Source organism: Ilyonectria robusta (genome assembly GCF_021365365.1).
Source record: "Ilyonectria robusta strain PMI_751 chromosome Unknown BGZ61scaffold_34, whole genome shotgun sequence".
Taxonomy (NCBI): domain Eukaryota; kingdom Fungi; phylum Ascomycota; class Sordariomycetes; order Hypocreales; family Nectriaceae; genus Ilyonectria; species Ilyonectria robusta.
The window spans coordinates 400,510-419,069 of NW_025764468.1; the positions used below are offsets into that span (position 1 = coordinate 400,510).

Consider the following 18,560-nt stretch of genomic DNA (forward strand, 5'->3'; position numbering starts at 1 on the left):
TTGAAAACTTCACCAGTTGCATCCTAGACCTCCGTTATAACGTAATTTTCCAATAAGTCCAATACAACAGAATGATGCCTTCTATCTGCAAAGTGTAACGCTGTGTTTCCATCGAGGTCCTCTGCATCGACATCGGCTCCTGACTCTAGTAGCATTTTAACAATATTCTCGTACCCTTGCCCTGCTGCTCCCTGAAGTGCCGTCTGATCATTTTCGTCCTTAGCATTAACATCGGCACCCTTCTCCAGTAGCAATTTAACCACATCCTCGGAACGGTCTCGAGCCGCGCATTGTAGTGCTGTCTGTCCGGTAGGGTTCGGAATGTCGACATCGGCACCACGATCTAATAGGGCCTGCACGATGGCCTTTGACCCACGTTCTGCAGCATGGTGAATCGCACCTATGGTGTTTGGGTCTGCTCCGTTATATAGCAAGCGTTTCACCTCGTCCTCTGAGCCCCTTCTGCACGCCTCAACTAACTTATTGCTTTCTGTCAAAGCCACGTCTCTGGCGCATTTGCAAGCCATGGACTCATCTGAAGCCGATAATGATGACAAATCAGAATCTAGATCTTCAGCTCGAGGGCGTTGAAGTCGATCAGGGTGCAGCATTCTCCGACAGGTAGAAAGAATATCGTCCTGCCAGCCGACAAGATGAAGACTCTGCCCCACCCATGTATGAACATCGTCAATGTGATTGGCGTAAGACGAGACGTGCTGGGATGGGGGCTTCAAGACTTTCTCGAGTTCCTGAAACCCACTGGGGTAGGAATGGGCAAGGAGCATCTCGAGGAACACAGCTCCTAAAGAGAAGATGTCTGCCGACCGACCACGGGTGCTACCTTTTTCCACTTCGGGAGCGCAATACTCCCGTGTTCTTGGGGCGTTACGATACCGGTACGTGGTTGGCATTGTCTTTCCAAGACCCATTTGTGATATGCCAAAATCTGCCAGGAGGACCTTTTCTCCTTTGATCAAAATGTTCGATGGTTTGATGTCCCGATGTCGAATACCCAAAGTATGGATATAGTGCATGACGCCTATTAAACAGCTAAACCATTTTCTGCTGGGGATCTTTCCAGGCTTGAGGTAGTGGTGAAGGTTTGCGTCTGCGCGATCCATGATGACTGCAAATTTGATTTGGTCCTCGTTTCCATCCTCAAAATACGTATGGATGAGCTGAATAACATGATGATGCCGAGCTAAGTGGAGGATTTTGGCTTCTTGTATCAGTTTCCGTTTCTTGGCTTCTCGCGATACCTGGTCCGCTTCGGTGGGAACGATGATGGTTTTCCGGACGCACTTCAGACCTTTGAAATGGCCAGAAGTTCCTTTGACTTTCTCGACGCAGTCGCAGATAAGTGGGGCATTGCCATCAGGTGCAAATGGAATCTCGCCATCTTCCTTGTAAACGCAAGGCCGGTAAGGCTCGTTGTTATCCCGAGAGCTAAAAGCCCCCATGATGGAATCTAACAAGTCTGAAATCTAAATGGGAGTACCTGGTTGCTACCTGGAAGCACAAGATACGAGATTGGGGATCAGAGGCACGCTTACGATTTCGCTTTGGAGCGGGGTTTCGATTTTAACGTGACCCTAGATTAGTTCCGAACAGGGGTGCTAATGAACGAATGAGAGCATGATATGGGGGGCTTATCAGGTCACTGATAAAGCCTCAGAAGTATTTATGTAATCTCGGCTGACGAGCCAGCAAGTGTCGGCTTAATGAGATTCCGGCTCCGAGAGGTGGAGAATAGGTGTCAAATAAGTGGCCTCTCCCCCTTATCCTGGCAGCCATTCAGAGCTCCTAATAGTCCAGACCATTAAGAGGACTATTAGTCCAGACTACAGTCCAGACCATTAGTCCACCCGAGCTGGTACAAGGACAGTCCTCTACCGCAAGACTGGGTGATCGCCAAGTCTGGAAACGGCTGGACCACAAATGAGAGGCCTGGAATGGATTCAGCATTTCGACAAGCATACTAAACCTCGTACAACAGGCGGATATCGCCTCCTCATCCTCGACGGCCATGAAAGTCACCACTAGACGGACTTCGAGCTCTACTGCAAGGAGAACAACATCATCACGCTCTGTATACCTCCTCATTCATCTCACATGCTCCAGCCTCTTGATGTTGGATGCTTTGACCCGCTCAAGCAGGCGTACGGTCGGCAAATTGAGATGAAGATGAAGGCTGGTACACTAAGGATGACTTCTTCCCCGCGTGTTTCGCAGCATTCCAGCAGGCTATGACGGAAAAGAACGTCCAGGGGGGTTTCCGAGGCGCAGGACTTGTTCCTTTTGACTCCGAATCTGTGATTTCGCGGTTGAATGTGAAGCCACGGACGCCGACGCCGTCGGAGGGGGGTCGGGGGACACCCGAACCTTGGGTCTCCAAGACGCCAAACAACCCGACCGAGGCGAGCTCTCAGTCGGATTTATTAAGAGTCGAATCGCCCGTCATCAGGGCAGCTCGCCGACGTCCATCCTTGAAGCTGTTGACCAGTTTGCAAAGGGGACGCGGGGAATCATGCACCAGATCGCCCTTTTGAAGTCGGAGAACCGCATCCTTCGAGAGGGGATGGAGGCACTTAGCAAGCGTCGAAGCTCCAGGCATCTCCATCATCGCCAAAGCTGCCCCTACTGGCGTGGCTGCTAATGCCATCGGTGGCATGACTCTTCATGCTCTCTTAGGTCTGCCAGTCTCAAGGAATCTCACAGACCTGCCGCCTCTTTCCCGGGCCCGGCTCTCCAACCTAGAGCTGGGTTACTACAGCGGTGGTGAGTCGCCTCGCTGCGAATGGGAATCCCTCGCCCTCCTGGTTGATCACATCACGATCTGGTCGAATCTCTGAGACCAGCCCTGTGACCATCTACAACTTATGCGGCGGCTTATACTCGATCGCGACGGTTGGGATGTTTCGGTCATCAGAGGTCCGGTATATGCAGAACTGGTCCACTCGATTGCCTTTCCCTCGCGCCCTTCGGCGCCGAGTTGTTCGGTCGGGTCGCCCGGAACCAATAGAGACTTGCTCCATCGATTCAGAGAGGGAGTCATCGGTAATGCCGAGATTCGTGTGGCTTTCAAATGTCACCGTTCCATCAAGGCCGAGATGACTCCTCAGCAACGGATCGTTGTACGTCGCATTCACCAGCTTCTGGACCGCGTTTTCCACAACGTCTCGCTCGCCGTTCCGAAGTCCCATCTCGCTGCTGACTGGGCGAAGCAGGGATCTCACGTAATCCAGCTGGTGTCTGGATGGAAAGGCGGCTCGTGAAGCAAATGAGGAACTGAAGGAGAGCTTATTCCAGACCTTTTCTTGTTCCCTTGCGAAGGTGGTCCACGGGATAATTCGTCGAGGATAAATTCGACCGGTTGGGTTCGTTGTGTCTCATTCAGTCGTGAGGGAACGGTCGGTTACCACCTTGATAGCAAGATTGAGCGAGTGGCATGTTTCAAGATACTGGTGTAGTGTTAAGGGTTGCGATGCGCTCGCACGTTCTTCGGCTTCTTCGCGTCGGCCTTGTTCGTCGAGGGTGCGACTTTCAGCAGCTTTGCGTAAGCGCTGTTCTTTCCGAAGCTGCTCCCGCAGCTGCTCAATAATGGGAAGCGGACGAATGTGAGCGGAAGGGCGAGTATGGCCGTCAACAAGTCGTTTGTTTTGAAGCTTTAACCAAACAAACTTGGGAAAACATCGGGGCAACGAAGCAGCTGCCTAGGACATTACGTCATTAATGGATGTCTGCACACAGCGGCTCAAAACAGCTGGGGAAGGATCACGCCACCTCGTCGGGCGTGATTGGATGCATTCTACCTTCAGGGGCCGCCGCAGAAGAGTGTCAAGTCAAGGACGTGCTTACCGATGAGTTGATCTGCTGATGGAGGGTCAGTCGGGGGTGAAAGGGAGTCGAGCAGAAATTGGGTCGACACACGTCACGCACAGTCCAGCGGAAAACAACGCACCCTCTGAATCACGTCCAAGTCGATGCGGCACAGTTGCTCACTTCATGTCCCAGAGTAAGTAGCTGGGCTGCTGGGCGTGGGTATCAACAGGATAGAATTGGGATGGAAGCAGAAGATGGGGTGAAAATGCGCTCGATCGGCGATAGAGCGATTATTGTTAGATATACGGAGGGCCCATTCAAAAGTCTTGTCCAGAGGAAAAAACAACGCTAGTAAGTCAACCAATCATTACGAGGCTAAGTACACTAAGTACTTCCTGATTTCCATAAGCCCTAAAAGATAGCAGATTACAGCACACCAGCGACCGCTAGATCCTAGTCAGCAGCGCCTACTACCCCTGAAGTTACAGAGGCCATAGCGGATAACTTGACGAGACTGTCACAGCCTCATGTATCTCAGGTAACCGACAGGGATGAATGGATGTGGCGTTACTAGCGCTTGGACCAGACTTTTGAAAGGGCCCTCCGTATACCCTAATAAAGATGTGATGAAATAATCGGGGATCCTCTTTTTAGTCAATTCGGATAATCCGACAATTAAGAGTCTCACTGTCTCTCGAGCATCGCACTTAAAAACATCCTGGGTTCGATTCCAGGCTCCTTACCAACTAAAAAATATGACTTGGTCCCAGAAATTAAATGGGCAGCTAGAATGACTACGGCCCTTCAAGCTGGGGGTGTGTGTTAGATATATACCCTAATAAAGATGTGATAAAATAATCGGGGATCCTCTTTTTAGTCAATTGTTGGATGATGACCCTGTATGACGAAACCTCGGATAGATTGATATCCTGACCTTAGTCAGAAGGGGGGTATTCCTGGGAACTCATACCTGCACCGCCGGCGGTGTGTCACGATGTGTATTTGGGTAGCTGGGCGTGTACATGGCGTGTGACTGCTATAGCTATATCCTTGTAGCTGGTTTCAGTATAAGGATGTACAGGGACTCAGAGCGGGGATCATATGCAACTCAGAATATACACACACCCAATCAGATGCCTCACAGAATCAGAGCTCGTGACACGGTGCAAATAAGATCACGTGACTCGTGCAACCCCGGCGGTACAACTATTATCCGTAATGTAAGAGATTTGCGTAAGGCGTTGGAAAGGGGGTCAACTAACATACTACAAATTGGCCCCCCAATTCAACGATCAACAGCTTCTACAGTCTCAATTCAACTTGCCGCGCCCTTCTTCCACTGCAATGAACCCAATTGGGATTTCCCGTCGCTTCCCTGATGATGTTCTTCCGCCTGAAGGCCAATTCAACTCACGGGAGGAGTTACGTACCGCAATCAATGCTTGGGCAGCGCCACGAGGTTATGCCTTTGCAATCGGAAGATCTAGGAAGACTGCCAATGGAAGAAATGTGACTATCTTCAACTGTGACCGTGGAGCAGGGCGCACTCCTATCCCCAAAGCCGTAAAGGATCGGCAGCGGGATACTTCAACACGCCGTACAGGATGCCGCTTCTCTGTCATAGCAAAGGAAAGCATATGTAAGACTGTATGGAGTCTAAGGCATCGTCCTGAGGCTGGGTTTAGTCAACACAATCACGAACCAAGTATCAGTCAACTGGCACATCCAACGCTTCGTCAGTTAACAGGCCTAGAGGAAGCAACAGTCCAACAACTCGCCTATGCCGGCGTTGCGCCAAAGGAGGTTAGGTCATATTTACGTATGAACTCAACCACGCTTGCCACACAGCAAGATATCCACAATTGCATTGCACGGGGCAAACGGGAGCTTGCTCAAGGTCAAAGCAATATACATGCCCTTATTGACCAGCTCAAGAGCGATGGCTTCTGGAGTCGAATTCGCCTTGACACAAGTGGCCGAGTGCTAGCAGTGTTATTTGCACACCCAAAGTCACTGGGATACCTCAAGTCATATCCCGAAGTGCTTATATTGGACTGTACATACAAGACCAATAAGTACAAGATGCCTCTGCTTGATATAGTTGGTGTTGATGCATGCCAACGATCCTTCTGTATTGCATTTGCATTCCTTAGTGGCGAGGAAGAGAATGACTTTATCTGGGCTCTTGGACGGTTACGGGGCATGTATGAGCTTTATGAAGTGGCCTTTCCGTCAGTGATACTGACAGATCGCTGCCTTGCTTGTATGAATGCTGTTTCCTCTGTCTCTTGTTTCCCTGAGTCAACCTTGATGTTATGCATCTGGCATATCAACAAAGCAGTCCTGAGCTATTGCTTGCCCGAATTTACTCAGGATAAGAATAATCCTCAAGGGTACAAAGAGTGGGAAGAGTTCTATGGCTCTTGGCACAAGATTGTGGCCTCAACGACTGAGGATATCTACAATGAGAGACTCGAGAAGTTCAAGGAGCGTTATATCCCTGACCATATCAATGAGGTGGGCTACATTATGGACACCTGGCTAGATCTCTACAAAGAGAGGTTTGTCAAGGCGTGGGTTAACCAATACCTTCACTTTGAGCAATATGTTACATCCCGGGGCGAAGGCATTCATCATCTTATCAAATCTCACATGAAAACCTCGCAGGTTGACCTCTTTGAGGCCTGGAGGATCATCAAGCTTGTCCTTTCAAATCAGATTGCTGAACTTGAGGCAAATCAAGCCAGGCAGCATATCAGCACACCTCTTCGGCTGTCTGGGGTATTATATGGTAATATCCGTGGCTGGATCGCACACAAAGCCCTACAGAAGGTTGAGGATCAACGGCAACGACTATCGAAGGAACATCCTGCGTGTACAGGGGTCTTCACTAAGACTCTTGGTCTGCCTTGTGCTCATTCACTTCAGCCTTTACTAGAGCAGAATCAGCCCCTTCAACTACATCATTTCCATTCACATTGGCATCTCCAACGCTCAGGAACTCCCCAGCTTATTATCGAGCCTTACATACGGTTTGATCGTCCAGGGGCTAATTCAACGCTGCCACCAACAAGCACACAGCGTGAGCCCTGTATATTTGAGCAGGTTGAGAAGACATTACAACCAAAGACACCGCCAACATGTTCAAGATGTCATGAGCAAGGCCACACGATGAGGTCCAAAGTATGCCCCTTGCGTTACGAGCATCTATTGCAAGCTCCCGCCCAAACCACTACGATAACGCATACAACAACACATACATCTTCTCGCTCTGTAACCCGCTCACTATCCCCGTCATCCTTAGCAGGATCTCCTACAGTATCCGAGACTGTAGCTCACACAACAATACATACAACAACACATACAACAACTCGTGTACTGTCTCCTTCCGCAGCCGGACCAGCAACCGTCATAGCAGAAAATGCAGTAGCAGTGCCTACATTACGAGCTGATGACCCTCGCGCTATCTTCCAACGATACAAAGAAGCACGAGAGGCCTGGTATACTACATTGCCTCGGGGAGCCTACAAGACCAACCAACAATACCGGAAGGCAATGAAGCTGCCTCTACGTTATAGCAAAGCAGAATATGACTGGTGCCTCAACTTCAAGCAAATGGGGAGTCATTGTAGGGCAGGAAGCAGCATTAGAGACTGGACTAAGGAAGAGATGATGAGTTATCTTGATTGGGATAAAGCTGAGAATGAGCGGGTTGAGCAGAATGTAGGGAAAGAGATGGCAGAGCAGCCTTTCTCAGCGCGGCGAGGCATGCAAGATATCTGGGATGCAGCTGAGAGGGATCTTCAATTACAGGAGAGATAGTACAGCGATAAGAACGCCCCATGCTAGAATGTAAAAGGGCAATAGGGAATGCAATTGTAATATATCACTAGGAAGAGAAAGAAAAGGAGAATCTCTGAGTATATGTATGGTGATCCAATGGCTTGATTTGAGATGGTTATGGCCGAGTTCACATATAGGGTTAAGTAGACTCAGTAGTCACTTATATTACCCATAAGATAACGAGAGATATAGCAATAATAACACCAAATTGAATTCATTGAACTATTTGATGATACTACTATGTTCCCTGCCATATCCACTCAACATACCCGTATGGATTGATGTTCCAGATATGAATTCCTGATCTCTCTATTGCCCGGATAGAGGGCTGGTTCAGGGTCATCCCTACCGCAGCTGTTGGCCATGTTGTGCCCGGGACGCTGACGCCCATATTGCGATAGGTAGCATCATGAGCTTGAAGCCCACTATGAGTCCACATAGGATTTATATCCGGGTGAGGGCGCTGTTGCTGTTGCTGCATAAGGTGATTCAGGTACCCAATATGCCACTCCCCCCTAACCTGATATCCAAATGGCAGTACCTCTGTAGTAACAGGCTGCCCTTGAGGAGGGTATCGGGTTGCTTGAGCTCTTGCACGCGCCCGGGGGTCTGCATACAGTACAGTGGGGGAGGTTGGATCTGTTGGCAATGTAGTAGAAGACCTCCAAAGCTCGATGGGGAATGGGGTTGTTGCTATGTGAGGAATTCGGGATGGGTGCTGTGCTTGTTGGTTATTAGGAATAGGCCGTAGGATAAACTGATTGTTGCTGTTTACTACAAAAGGCCCTACTGGTGTTGCTGTATTATCCACATAGATGGGGATGCCTTGAGCGTTCTGATGCTGGCTTTGGTTGCGGTTGTACATTTTCACGATGATATTTGATGTAGGAATAGAGAGCTTCTTCCAAAAGGGAAAGCCCTGCTTTATATATCGTATAATATGCTGTGATTGACTTACATCGTGACAGCTGTGGTGCTACGATAAGGCATTGTACGTTATTCACGGCTGTAGGCAGACTGATCCGTTGCCAAGAGATGAAATGATATACATTGAATAGCTGCATATACAACAAATCACTCCTCCATTCAATTGTGTAAGGAAATGCCGTGATGTGTGTGTGCAAGAGAGATATTACACGCCCTTTCCAACGCCTTACGCAAATCTCTTACATTACGGATAATAGTTGTACCGCCGGGGGTGCACGAGTCACGTGATCTTATTTGCACCGCCGGCGGTGCAGGTATGAGTTCCCGGTATTCCTCTTCCGGCCGATCCGGATGACCGGCACGAGCAATCATCAACATCATCATCACTGTATTGATCCCTATCCATTTAATCGAATTGACCGTAACGGATCCATCATCAATTCGGATAATCCGACAATTATCAACCCCACGTGACCGCGGAGCTATGCTCGGCCTTACCTCAGGCACTCAGACCCACTCACTAAGCGAACAGACGCGCGGATCACGTGGTTCTGTGAGTGGGCCTGAGACCAAAACTTGGCAATTGGGTGAGATGATGCTTCGCTCCCATACAATTTTGCGGTAACCATAATGTTTCGCCGAGTCGACTCCCAACCCTACCGATTACACCACGTCATAAAGGCCTCAATGCAACACAAATCAATAAGATAACTATATTAGAAGGACCCCACAAGCCCCAAATATCCATTAATTCAGCTTTTGTCCCCTCGCGACGCGTTGTTGTGGAGTTGTAGCCGTCTAGGGCAGTCGCGTCGCGAAATCTCCAGCATCAGCAAGCGACCACGACCCGTTGGTACCTCAATTTCCTTGCGAGGACGACTCCAACCAGACTGTCGGGCGGAAGTGTTGGGTTCGACGAAGGCCGGCGGGCTGCTCGTCGCCGGGAGAGAGGAAAGAGGTGACGTAGGCGGCTCCATGTCGATATCCGTATCACGGACTGTCGGTATCGTGGCGTCGTTCAGGGGAGTTGATGCTTTCAACTGGCGGGCGTGGCACGTTCTCAATAATACGCAGTCTTGTAGATGTAGTCACGGGGACGAAGCTTCATTCCCTACAATTTTTAAGTTTTGGCCTCAGGCCGTCTGGAAGCCATTGCCCCTTTCGGGAAGGCGTCGCGCTGTTAAGCGCGCCCAGTGGGTCTGAGTGCCTGAGGTAAGCTCGGCCCCGAGCTTTGCGTTGGCCTTTCCGTACCTGGCCCATTTTCTTTATAACTAGTCCATCCCCTGTCCAACTACGGAAGGCCCTTTCAAAAGTCTTGTCCCGGCGCTAGTTCAAAATGGGAAATCTGGTGGCTGTGGCTGGGCCAAGTACGTCAAGTACTTCCTCTGGGATCTTATCCACTAAAGGCTGCTAATTTTATAGCAGCTTGCACTCACTGTGTGACATGGTGGTCCCCCTAAAGCCCCTAAAGCTGTAGGGGATATAGCAGCTAACCTACTGTGGCTGGGTTCTGCACCTTGTACCTCAGGTAACCGACAAGGATTGAGGGATGTGGCGCATTTAGCGTTGGACAAGACTTTTGAAAGGGCCCTCCGTACATCGAGATCTTTTGTCTATTTCTCAACCAGTTCCACAATTCAATTTTTTACTGTTCTTCCCTGGCGTCGACGGTCACTTACTTATCAAAATGAACACTGCAAGCCTTCCCTCAGCCGCGCGTCGCCACGTCTTGATTTACTGATGCCGAGGATCTAGGTCAAATCTTTCTGGTAGGGACAACGACAATATTTCACACTCTGCAACCTTAGCCACTTACCAATTTTTTAACATAGGCTTGGTTGGGGTTCCCTCTGTGCTGGTATGATCATCTTCGCATCCGATTGCTGGCTACATCATTGATGATTACTTCTCACAGCGGGCGGCGCGGCATACTACTTTGCGAAGAAGAGCATCAATGCGGACCGAGCAGCCCGACTAGATGAGCAGCGGAAGAGAAAGTCCACGATCGAGTACCTCGAATACTCCCAAAAATTCCCGAGCAAGACAACGATCCCGCGTGACAATGGGTGCCCGGTTATGAACAATAATGTAGCACGAGCCCTAACAATAACAGCAGGCTCTCCCGGTCAGGAGTCCAGCAGCGACCCAGCAGCATCCAAACCGGCGCCAGCGACCGAGGATCAAGCGGTGTTTGAAAAGGGCAACCACGAGAGTAGCACGCGGCTCAGAAGTCCGAAATGAAATCGCTTCTCTTTAAATCTGCTGAGCAGCAGTTTCTGCATATGCTGAATGACCTTGAGCATCACCCATCATGATGGCCCTTTTGCATCGCGTGAGCAAGGTCGACCTGGCCGACAACTATGAAGTTTGGAGCATCATGTCTCAATCTCAAACCCCAACTTAGTCGTACATCATCATACACACCTGGTTCTAGGTATCTACATCTGCCCAGCGCCAAAAGCTGACCAGCATCCTTGCAATCCACACCAAAGATCAATCTCAATATTTTTACTGCGCTATGACCATGCTATCCCAAACACAAGCCAAGACGAAAGCCATTCTGGAATACCAGTAATAATCACTGTTTGCATTGACTACAGATATCGTCCGTCTTGTCAGCCATTCCCTCCTAAAAATACACTCTGCTGAGGCTGGCCGGAGGCGGGTGCGCCAAATAACTCAAAACTCATCGAATCCATCGTCGTATTCCACGGGTCCACCGATTCTATGCCAGTCGGGTCAGCACCTGTTGTCAAACCTGACCTCCACGAAATGCCACCGAAGCTTACAGTCCCTTGCCAACCCATATTGACTCATACAGGTCCATCGGCGCCATGTATGATGCGGGATCGACATTCACGCCTCCGAGGTTGTCCACATCCATATTATTCTGCTGCGCCCGGGCAAGTCCAGCGTCTTGGTGAGGGTCATCGCCCTGCTGGCGGGGGTGGGTGGTTGCTGCGGCTGCGGCTTGCCCGTCTGGGGGGAGTGCCGACAAAGGGCTGCGGTCGTCGTTAGAGGAATCACGGCGCTTTTTAGATCCAGAGCCAACGACGGACCCGTGGTCGTAGATATTCTTCAGCGCCGCGAGGGCTCGCCAAAGAGGACCCGACAACTCTATGTCCTTGTCTGGATTGGGTACTTGAGACTGGGGATCGCCCTGCTCCTTGGCTGTGACCGAGAGCGCCGCAATCAAATCACCTTGCAGCCGGCGAACCTCGGGATCAGTCCTTGTGTCAGACAATATCCCGAGGAGCAGCGCAGACGACAGGCCGTGGTATGTGAATGCCCAGCTTCGAGTGGGAATAACTGACAATTGATGCATTGCGAGAAACATTCGCACAGTCTCCGTCAAATTGACCTTGCATCGCTCAGCCAATATGTGCTTCTGTCCAGCATCAAGCTTAGTGCAGTCGCGTCTCAACGAGGGTCGACAAGCAACTGAGGTGATGTATGATGTGTGAAGGCGAATAGCAAAATATTGGAGACGGTCCACCGCAGTCTTGCAATGCTCCTTGTGCTGGATCTGAGGTGTGGCCCGAGCGAGCAGTGCTTCCACTGCTTCACAGTTATCCAGGATCTGAGTGTACGACGCTGTGGCTATGACATCTGGGTTCAATCGGCGAGAAATGATCTGTATGAGATGATACATGGTTTCAAGATAGGTGTATCCGCCTGCCGGGTTTTCCGAGCAAACGGGTATTGAACAGCTTGGGATATTCGTCATAGGCGACCTGGTAAAGTCAGTTAGAAATGACTGCCAGGGGCTGATACCTTACCTATCAAAGGAAAGGGATGCCAGAGTATCATGCCAAACACAAGTCCACCAGATTCTTCGGCGAGCTATTCCTTTCGCCATGTCCAGCGCACCGCTCTCACGGCCATCTGGGGTGTGTGGCACATGTAGGCCGAGGGATTGGGCCAATCGACACGTCAGCCCCAGGAGAGCCCATGAAGCCTCGGCTTTCATGTCATTGAGAAGAGCGAAACTGGTGAGTAGTAGTGCTTGGATCGAATCAAATGTCGGTCTTGCAGGTCAGATGGCAGCTCAGTTGAGTGGGAATTAGACCCTTACCGAAGGAGAAAGTTTCCCAGCCGGAGGAAGTGGGATGAAATCTGAATATACTTCTGAGAGTCCCGTGTACGTACATCATATGGCGACTCGTTGTATTGGGAGCCAACAGCTAGCACGGCGAACAAGACAGCCAACCACGATGCCGACACAGGTCGACCACTCTTCACGGAGCTCCTCGCATTGCGTGATCGGTCTTCCAGGTAGACCATGAGCTTGGACTCGAGATCATCCCAGTTCACGACGAAACCCCAGAACGGTTGAGGGATCTCTTTGTAAGTTTGAAAGAGTCTGCTACGAATTAGACACCTCCTGAGAGGACAGAATCGAGGTAATTGGCTTGCTTGACAACTTCACGATCCGAAGGCAGCTCACTGGAGATGTCCTGAGCCAACCAGTTGAGGTGCCGCGATGACATAAGAGGAAACGGCGCTGAGGTGTCCAATCCCAGGATCGACCCCATGCTTTGGTGGATGTCTGACGTCACAGCGCCTCCTGGATTCTGGTGATCTGGCGAGGACTGCTCTCGCAGCAAGACAGGAATACTGTTCTGGCCCAGAAAACGTGACGCCTCCGTGGCATCTGGTTCATCTGCGCTGACTGATTGGCCATAAGTCAGGACTGACGACGAGACACAACAAAGTCGCAGACTTGCCTATCGTACGCAGCCAGTTTGAGCGACGCTGTTCCTGTTCGGCAACCTCATCTCGTTCATACGGAGCCGAGTGCCGTCTCTTCCTCGCCTTGGAGCCCTTCGAGTTGACGGCAACTTGCTTGCTGGTGTACGAGTGGTTCGGCTCATATGAGCACAGCTGCGCGTAATCTCGTTCGACGCAATTCTCGCATGGCTGCTTATTGTCACACCTGACTTTGCGCTGGCGACACGCCCAGCATGCAGTGCCTGTCATGGCCCGGTGAGCACGCGACAATGAGGTTATACCCTAGAATGCGGAGGCCGTACGGGGGGGTGACCAGCCGAGCAACATACCATATTGGACTTTGCGGCTCGCCTCCTCAGGTGTCAGATCTTCCAGTGAAGCTTCATCAGGCGAAGCAAGCGGCTCGGCCATGGCTGGTCGGTTTCAAACTGGAAAGCTGCATGCTGTGGGAGAATTGAGGCTGGGTGACGAGCTTCGCGCTCCGGCAGCGCTTTGAATGCCGAACGCCGAGCGTCTCGATATGATGGAAGGGAACGTTCGACGGGTGGGCAACGGCTGACGGAGGATATTGCACCGGGCTGACAATCTACCATCCTGTACCCATTTGCCTACGCGTTGGTCTTGGGTGCGTGGGGCACCCTCGTAGCCACAAAAATCTGGAACATCAAAATACCTGCTAGAATCGTCAGCACAGCCAAAATCACAGCCAAAAATACCACCCAGAGAACTCTTCCGGTAGTCAGCCGTCATTGCCCATTATGGCGCCTTCAAAGCCGAAATCAGCCATTCAAGAAGTCGTTGCCGCTACTCGTAACAACGCTAACCGCTTCACTCGCACCACCCGCAACACCACCAAGAAGAAGACTACGAAGCCGCAGCCACAGCCTAATAGCTATCGTAGCCTTGCTAGAGGACTGAATACAAGCAAAAGCGCTTTTCATAGAGATATGATATCGCCAACTGCGAGGCCTGGCGGCCGGCCGTCACTGCTGACAGCGGAGGAAGCTTGTCCTAGGATATCTCTTGGCGAATTTGGGTACGTGCTATGGCCTGTTAGCTACGACTGCTAAGCAGAGCGGTGGTCCTAACGCCGAGCTGGAAAGGCAGAAGACCGAAGCGTCCGAACTGTAAATAGCTTAGCGTACTGGCCCTATGGGGGCATATTCCCCCCAGGGCGAAATAAATTCCATTCCATTCCATTCCATTGGCTCCCCTCAGACATAACATGATGAGGTAAGCGATCATCCTGTCAGAGGGGTGTGGGTCCGGTATCGTATGGATCTGGTTACAGGAATATCGCCCTGTTACACAATCGTCGCAAGACGGTCTGAGTTACCGTTTCAAGGACCTCATAACAGACCGATAACTAAGGTATCGGCACTTGATAAATAGGGCGATTTTGTCGCGCGATTTGGCCTAGGTGCCCAGCATTATTTGAGCACCCGGGTGCCCATGTAACGTAATCCACCCCCTACTCGTACACACCACCTAATGCAGCCGGAGTTGCAGGGCGACCACGAGCACCATCTCGAGTCGGGGCTGCACCAAGAGAGGTTGTCCGGTCTGTGGAGGAAGCTGCTGAGCAAGAGGCAGGTGACCGAGAAACGGGGACCAAACTCGTTGGCGACACTGGTGGATAAGTACGGCAAGTGCCATGAAGTGGTGGGTCGTGGGGCATCCGGCACCGTGCGAATCTCACACAAAAAGACGGAGAATGGCGCTGGCGAAGAGCTGTACAAAGGTTGACGCTTGAATTATTGTTAGCTTCGACCCACTGGTCAGGGAGGTGATTTTTGGTAGCATTTTCAGCGCAAGACACGACCAGTACAACGCTTTAGAAGAAAAGAATATTCAATAAATAGCTAAGAATATTAAAATAAATGATAAAATATATAGAAAAGCAAAACATACTATAAAAATACCGATATTTTATTACTCACTTTAAAATCCTGAATACTATTTTACTGTATTTTATATTTACTGAATGATCTGATCTATAGGGTAGATTTGCTCTCGGGCTACGTAGAGACATGCCTGTAGTGACCAATTTGACCCCCCTGCTCGTGTGGGCCGAATCTAACAATAATTCAAGAGTCAACCTCCGTACGTCTATCCTCGTCGTGACCCTTATCTCGTCAGGCTCACTCACTTATGGCTCGGACTCTCGCTAGGGGCATAACCCCTGCTTGGTTCGGCGGCAACACCAACATCGCAGAGCGTCGATGACTGGGGAAGATTCGAGAGGTTCGGTGCCGCAGGATGAGCCTGGACTCTTGGCGGCAAGCCGCTACTTGTACGTTCGCAGAGCTCAAGATGCATATCCGTTGGAGACACTTGTAGAATGCGCCGCGTACAGTTCAGGACACGAACTAAAAGCATTGGGGGCAAGGCGCATAAAAACAAGAGGACAGTGTTGGGGGAGGCAGCAAAAGCTCGTAACCGACTAGTGAGACACCCGATTCCGCCATCCTAGACAGCGACGTACCATAACACGAGGATGAGCTGGCGAGAGAGTCGTTGACCATCGGTCCCTCCTTCCCTTTGGCTCCCGCGGCAAGTATCCCTCTCCTTGCATGACCCTCCAAACGTCGTCAAAGAGACGTAGCGCCTGTGCGCTGCCTGTAGTCTTCACCGCGCCCCGCAGTGTGTGTGCGCAGGTCCGGAGTCGTCCATGAGACAGGCTTTTCAAGTTTGAGGTCGTTGGGGTTCGCGACGGCTTGTAGACCGCGTGAGGCCGCCGGCGCAGGACCTTCGTTCTCGTGGCTACGGACTGCCGAGTGCTTGCGCAGGACATCGGCGCCAGGAAGATAGGCTGCTGCAGCGGGCACCATTGTACGCCGTCTAGATCTCGTCGCGGTGGCCGTTGAGGCCATGCACGGGCAACGATAATAGGCGGGTGAAAGAAGTAAGTTGCGGAGGTGGGTGGCGACTCTGGCACGTTCTTCAGCCTCTTCGCGTCGGCGTTGCTCTTCTTTGCGTTGATGTTGTTCCTCGAGGGCGCGACCTTCAGCAGCTTCACGTCGTCGTTGCTCCTCTTCACGTTGAAGTTGCTCCTTCAGAACGCGACCCTCAGCCTCCCGGAGCTGCTTCGGTAGCTTCTCAAGTTCTTCCATGGAGGCTGATGAATTTCTGCATATGCGGAAGATAGGCGTCAGGAACCGGTTTGTTTTGAGAAACCCAAATCAAAAGGTGGGGCTGGGTACGCCTGTTTTTGCCTAGGCAACTTTTCCTGCGCGTTCCTGTCACATAATTTCATGGATCTGTTGCTGAATTACCTAGGTTTTGCTTTGAGTGCTGCAAGTCACCTATGGGGTCGTTATTCAGATCGTCAGTGTAGTAGGCTCTCGTTCAATGAGCCAGACTGGTTCGAGGGTGTCCTGTCTCGTCGACAGAAGGTCCCGAATCGGGTGGTTTTCTTATCCCATCCATCTTGCAGCTTGTTAGCTTCACCGATGGTGCGACACTCCTGTGTGATTACTGGAAGCACTGGCCCTGTGGGGTTTGTTCCCCCGGGCGAAGTAAATTCCATTCCATTCCATTCCAAGGCACCCACCAGACTTATGAACATCGACCCCGTCTGTCAGCTAAACGGTGCTTCTTCGCTCAACCAAGAACTAGCGACTCCGCCGGTGCTCTTCCAACATGGCAACCTTTCGGCGATTCCGTCCCGACGACGTCAACAAGTTCTCCAAATGCAACCTCGACCCATTGACGGAAACAATACGAGCTTAGTTTCTATCTCCAATACGATGCAAAGTGGCCGTCTCTCTTCCAGGTCTGCGAAGACATGGATGGAAACATTGTGGGATATAGTGGGACCTGATATTCCATGTTTGAAGTCGTCAAATTAATACTGACTGTCTGCGGCAGTCATGGGCAAGGTTGAATCTTCACCTGATACCTACAAATTCTCCGAGCACTACCTCCCGTGGCATGCGCATATCACCGCCCTGACCGTAGCTCCAGAGGCACGAAGGTCGGGCATTGGCAAGATCTTGACTGAGCAGTTGGAAATAGCCGCCGATGCCAAGAATGCCTGGTTTGTCGATTTGTTTGTCCGAAGAAGCAACCACCGAGCCATCGCCTTTTACAAGAACCTAGGCTACAGCGTCTTTCGCGTGGTCAAAGACTACTACGACGAACATGCCACTGATCCTACCAAGTCGAGCGAGGATGCCTTCGACATGAGGAAGCCCATGAAGCGAGACAAGGACCACCAGCATATCAGGGATGATGACGAGCGCCACGAGGTTAACCCAGACGATGTCTGGTAAGAATTGTTTAACAATACAAATCGCCCCCCCCCCCCCCCCCCCCCCCCCCAAAAAAAAAAAACCCCAGCGCACGCTTGACACCACGTCTCCCAGCACCCATCTCGGCTAACTGGGCTCAAAAAGCACCGTGAAGAAGACTGTGAACACATACGCTTTACTTTGCACTGATAGGATGCGTTCATATAACATCAGAGTTGTAAATAGCAGATAGACCCAGCCTTGCTTCTCACCTTCCTGTTTCGTATTGGTAATGTAGAGAAGGAGCGTTCATCTCATTCTAAAACGGACCGCTGAAGGCATACCGCAATTTTGTTACAGACTTGACCAACGTACGGTTAAGAACAAGTAGGTACGAACTTATAAACCTCATTCTCTTCTCCGCTATGACTCTGTATTTCTACTCCTTAATCTCGGTATCGCTGACGGGGTACTCAATCCGGAGGATTTCACAAAGATTATGGACGGAAGCAGGACTGGAACGAGGCCGCTCAAAACATCCCTGTCCATTGATGCTGAAGGTGCAAATAAGCTGCAAGGAGCCTGCGGGCAGAGCACGATTGTTAGCTCGGGGAGCCAAGTTCCGGCACGTGAAAGGTAAAGGTAGCGCTGCCCCGCCTTCCACGCATTGCACTAGGTGCTGGGCTTGCCGCAGGAAACTGGGCCATCCATACTTTTCTTTTTTCCGCTGGAGACAGTGGATAGAATGTAGATGGCTGCAGAGTCGGACTCAGTGGAACGTGGCGGTATGCCCCGCTAACTTGGCCTAGCTGAAAGAACCCCCTTGTCCAAGGAGCTCGTTGTCCTCACTGAGATAAGACACGGTAGTCCCATTGCCCGCTCTGCCATTGAGGCCAATGGCTTTGGAACAGAACGAGAGGTTCCGGCTACGTATGGGCACAGGTTGACAAAGATACTGAAGAGCAGAACCGCTTATATGGGCAGATAAGACGTTGTGACTTGTGT

General features: G+C 50.9%; 8 protein-coding genes across 8 annotated transcripts; 3 read left to right on the forward strand and 5 right to left on the reverse strand.

The window, feature by feature from the left end:
- Positions 1–23: 23 nt before the first annotated feature.
- On the reverse strand, positions 24–1,460 carry BGZ61DRAFT_499398 (kinase-like domain-containing protein; the record flags this gene model as incomplete). The annotated part of the gene is made up of 2 exons (XM_046251397.1): positions 24–298; positions 377–1,460. 2 exons carry the CDS (start codon positions 1,458–1,460, stop codon positions 24–26), a joined length of 1,359 nt encoding a protein of 452 aa, XP_046096594.1.
- A 1,293-nt stretch (positions 1,461–2,753) lies between these two features.
- Positions 2,754–3,203, reverse strand: BGZ61DRAFT_499399 (uncharacterized protein; the record flags this gene model as incomplete). Its single annotated transcript, XM_046251398.1, has 2 exons — positions 2,754–2,870; positions 2,907–3,203. 2 exons carry the CDS (start codon positions 3,201–3,203, stop codon positions 2,754–2,756), a joined length of 414 nt encoding a protein of 137 aa, XP_046096595.1.
- Positions 3,204–7,903: 4,700 nt separating this feature from the next.
- BGZ61DRAFT_368484 (uncharacterized protein) lies at positions 7,904–8,530 on the reverse strand (the record flags this gene model as incomplete). The annotated part of the gene is made up of 1 exon (XM_046241896.1): positions 7,904–8,530. One exon carries the CDS (start codon positions 8,528–8,530, stop codon positions 7,904–7,906), a length of 627 nt encoding a protein of 208 aa, XP_046096596.1.
- Positions 8,531–9,928: 1,398 nt separating this feature from the next.
- BGZ61DRAFT_485224 (uncharacterized protein) lies at positions 9,929–10,833 on the forward strand (the record flags this gene model as incomplete). The annotated part of the gene is made up of 2 exons (XM_046249685.1): positions 9,929–9,959; positions 10,508–10,833. The coding sequence occupies 2 exons, from the start codon at positions 9,929–9,931 to the stop codon at positions 10,831–10,833; spliced, it is 357 nt and encodes a 118-aa protein (XP_046096597.1).
- A 374-nt stretch (positions 10,834–11,207) lies between these two features.
- BGZ61DRAFT_368389 (fungal-specific transcription factor domain-containing protein) lies at positions 11,208–13,734 on the reverse strand (the record flags this gene model as incomplete). The annotated part of the gene is given in 8 exon segments (XM_046241887.1): positions 11,208–11,355; positions 11,382–12,326; positions 12,372–12,620; positions 12,668–12,955; positions 12,972–12,976; positions 13,014–13,260; positions 13,316–13,565; positions 13,653–13,734. The coding sequence occupies 8 exon segments, from the start codon at positions 13,732–13,734 to the stop codon at positions 11,208–11,210; spliced, it is 2,214 nt and encodes a 737-aa protein (XP_046096598.1).
- A 709-nt stretch (positions 13,735–14,443) lies between these two features.
- BGZ61DRAFT_463275 (uncharacterized protein) lies at positions 14,444–15,200 on the forward strand. The gene has a single exon (XM_046247394.1). It carries the CDS (start codon positions 14,815–14,817, stop codon positions 15,067–15,069), a length of 255 nt encoding a protein of 84 aa, XP_046096599.1. The 5' UTR covers positions 14,444–14,814; the 3' UTR covers positions 15,070–15,200.
- A 714-nt stretch (positions 15,201–15,914) lies between these two features.
- Positions 15,915–16,436, reverse strand: BGZ61DRAFT_485226 (uncharacterized protein; the record flags this gene model as incomplete). The annotated part of the gene is made up of 1 exon (XM_046249686.1): positions 15,915–16,436. One exon carries the CDS (start codon positions 16,434–16,436, stop codon positions 15,915–15,917), a length of 522 nt encoding a protein of 173 aa, XP_046096600.1.
- A 392-nt stretch (positions 16,437–16,828) lies between these two features.
- Positions 16,829–17,627, forward strand: BGZ61DRAFT_463281 (N-acetyltransferase 5). Its single transcript, XM_046247395.1, has 2 exons — positions 16,829–17,135; positions 17,194–17,627. The coding sequence occupies exons 1-2, from the start codon at positions 17,111–17,113 to the stop codon at positions 17,595–17,597; spliced, it is 429 nt and encodes a 142-aa protein (XP_046096601.1). The 5' UTR covers positions 16,829–17,110; the 3' UTR covers positions 17,598–17,627.
- The last annotated feature ends 933 nt before the right edge of the window (positions 17,628–18,560 follow it).

Coding starts and splice junctions, on each gene's coding strand:
- BGZ61DRAFT_463275 (XM_046247394.1), top strand. CDS start 14,815: ATGCAGCCGGAGTTGCAGGGCGACCACGAGCACCATCTCGAGTCGGGG.
- BGZ61DRAFT_463281 (XM_046247395.1), top strand. CDS start 17,111: ATGGATGGAAACATTGTGGGATATA. Junction 17,136..17,193: donor TGGAAACATTGTGGGATATA/GTGGGACCTGAT, acceptor TGTCTGCGGCAG/TCATGGGCAAGGTTGAATCT.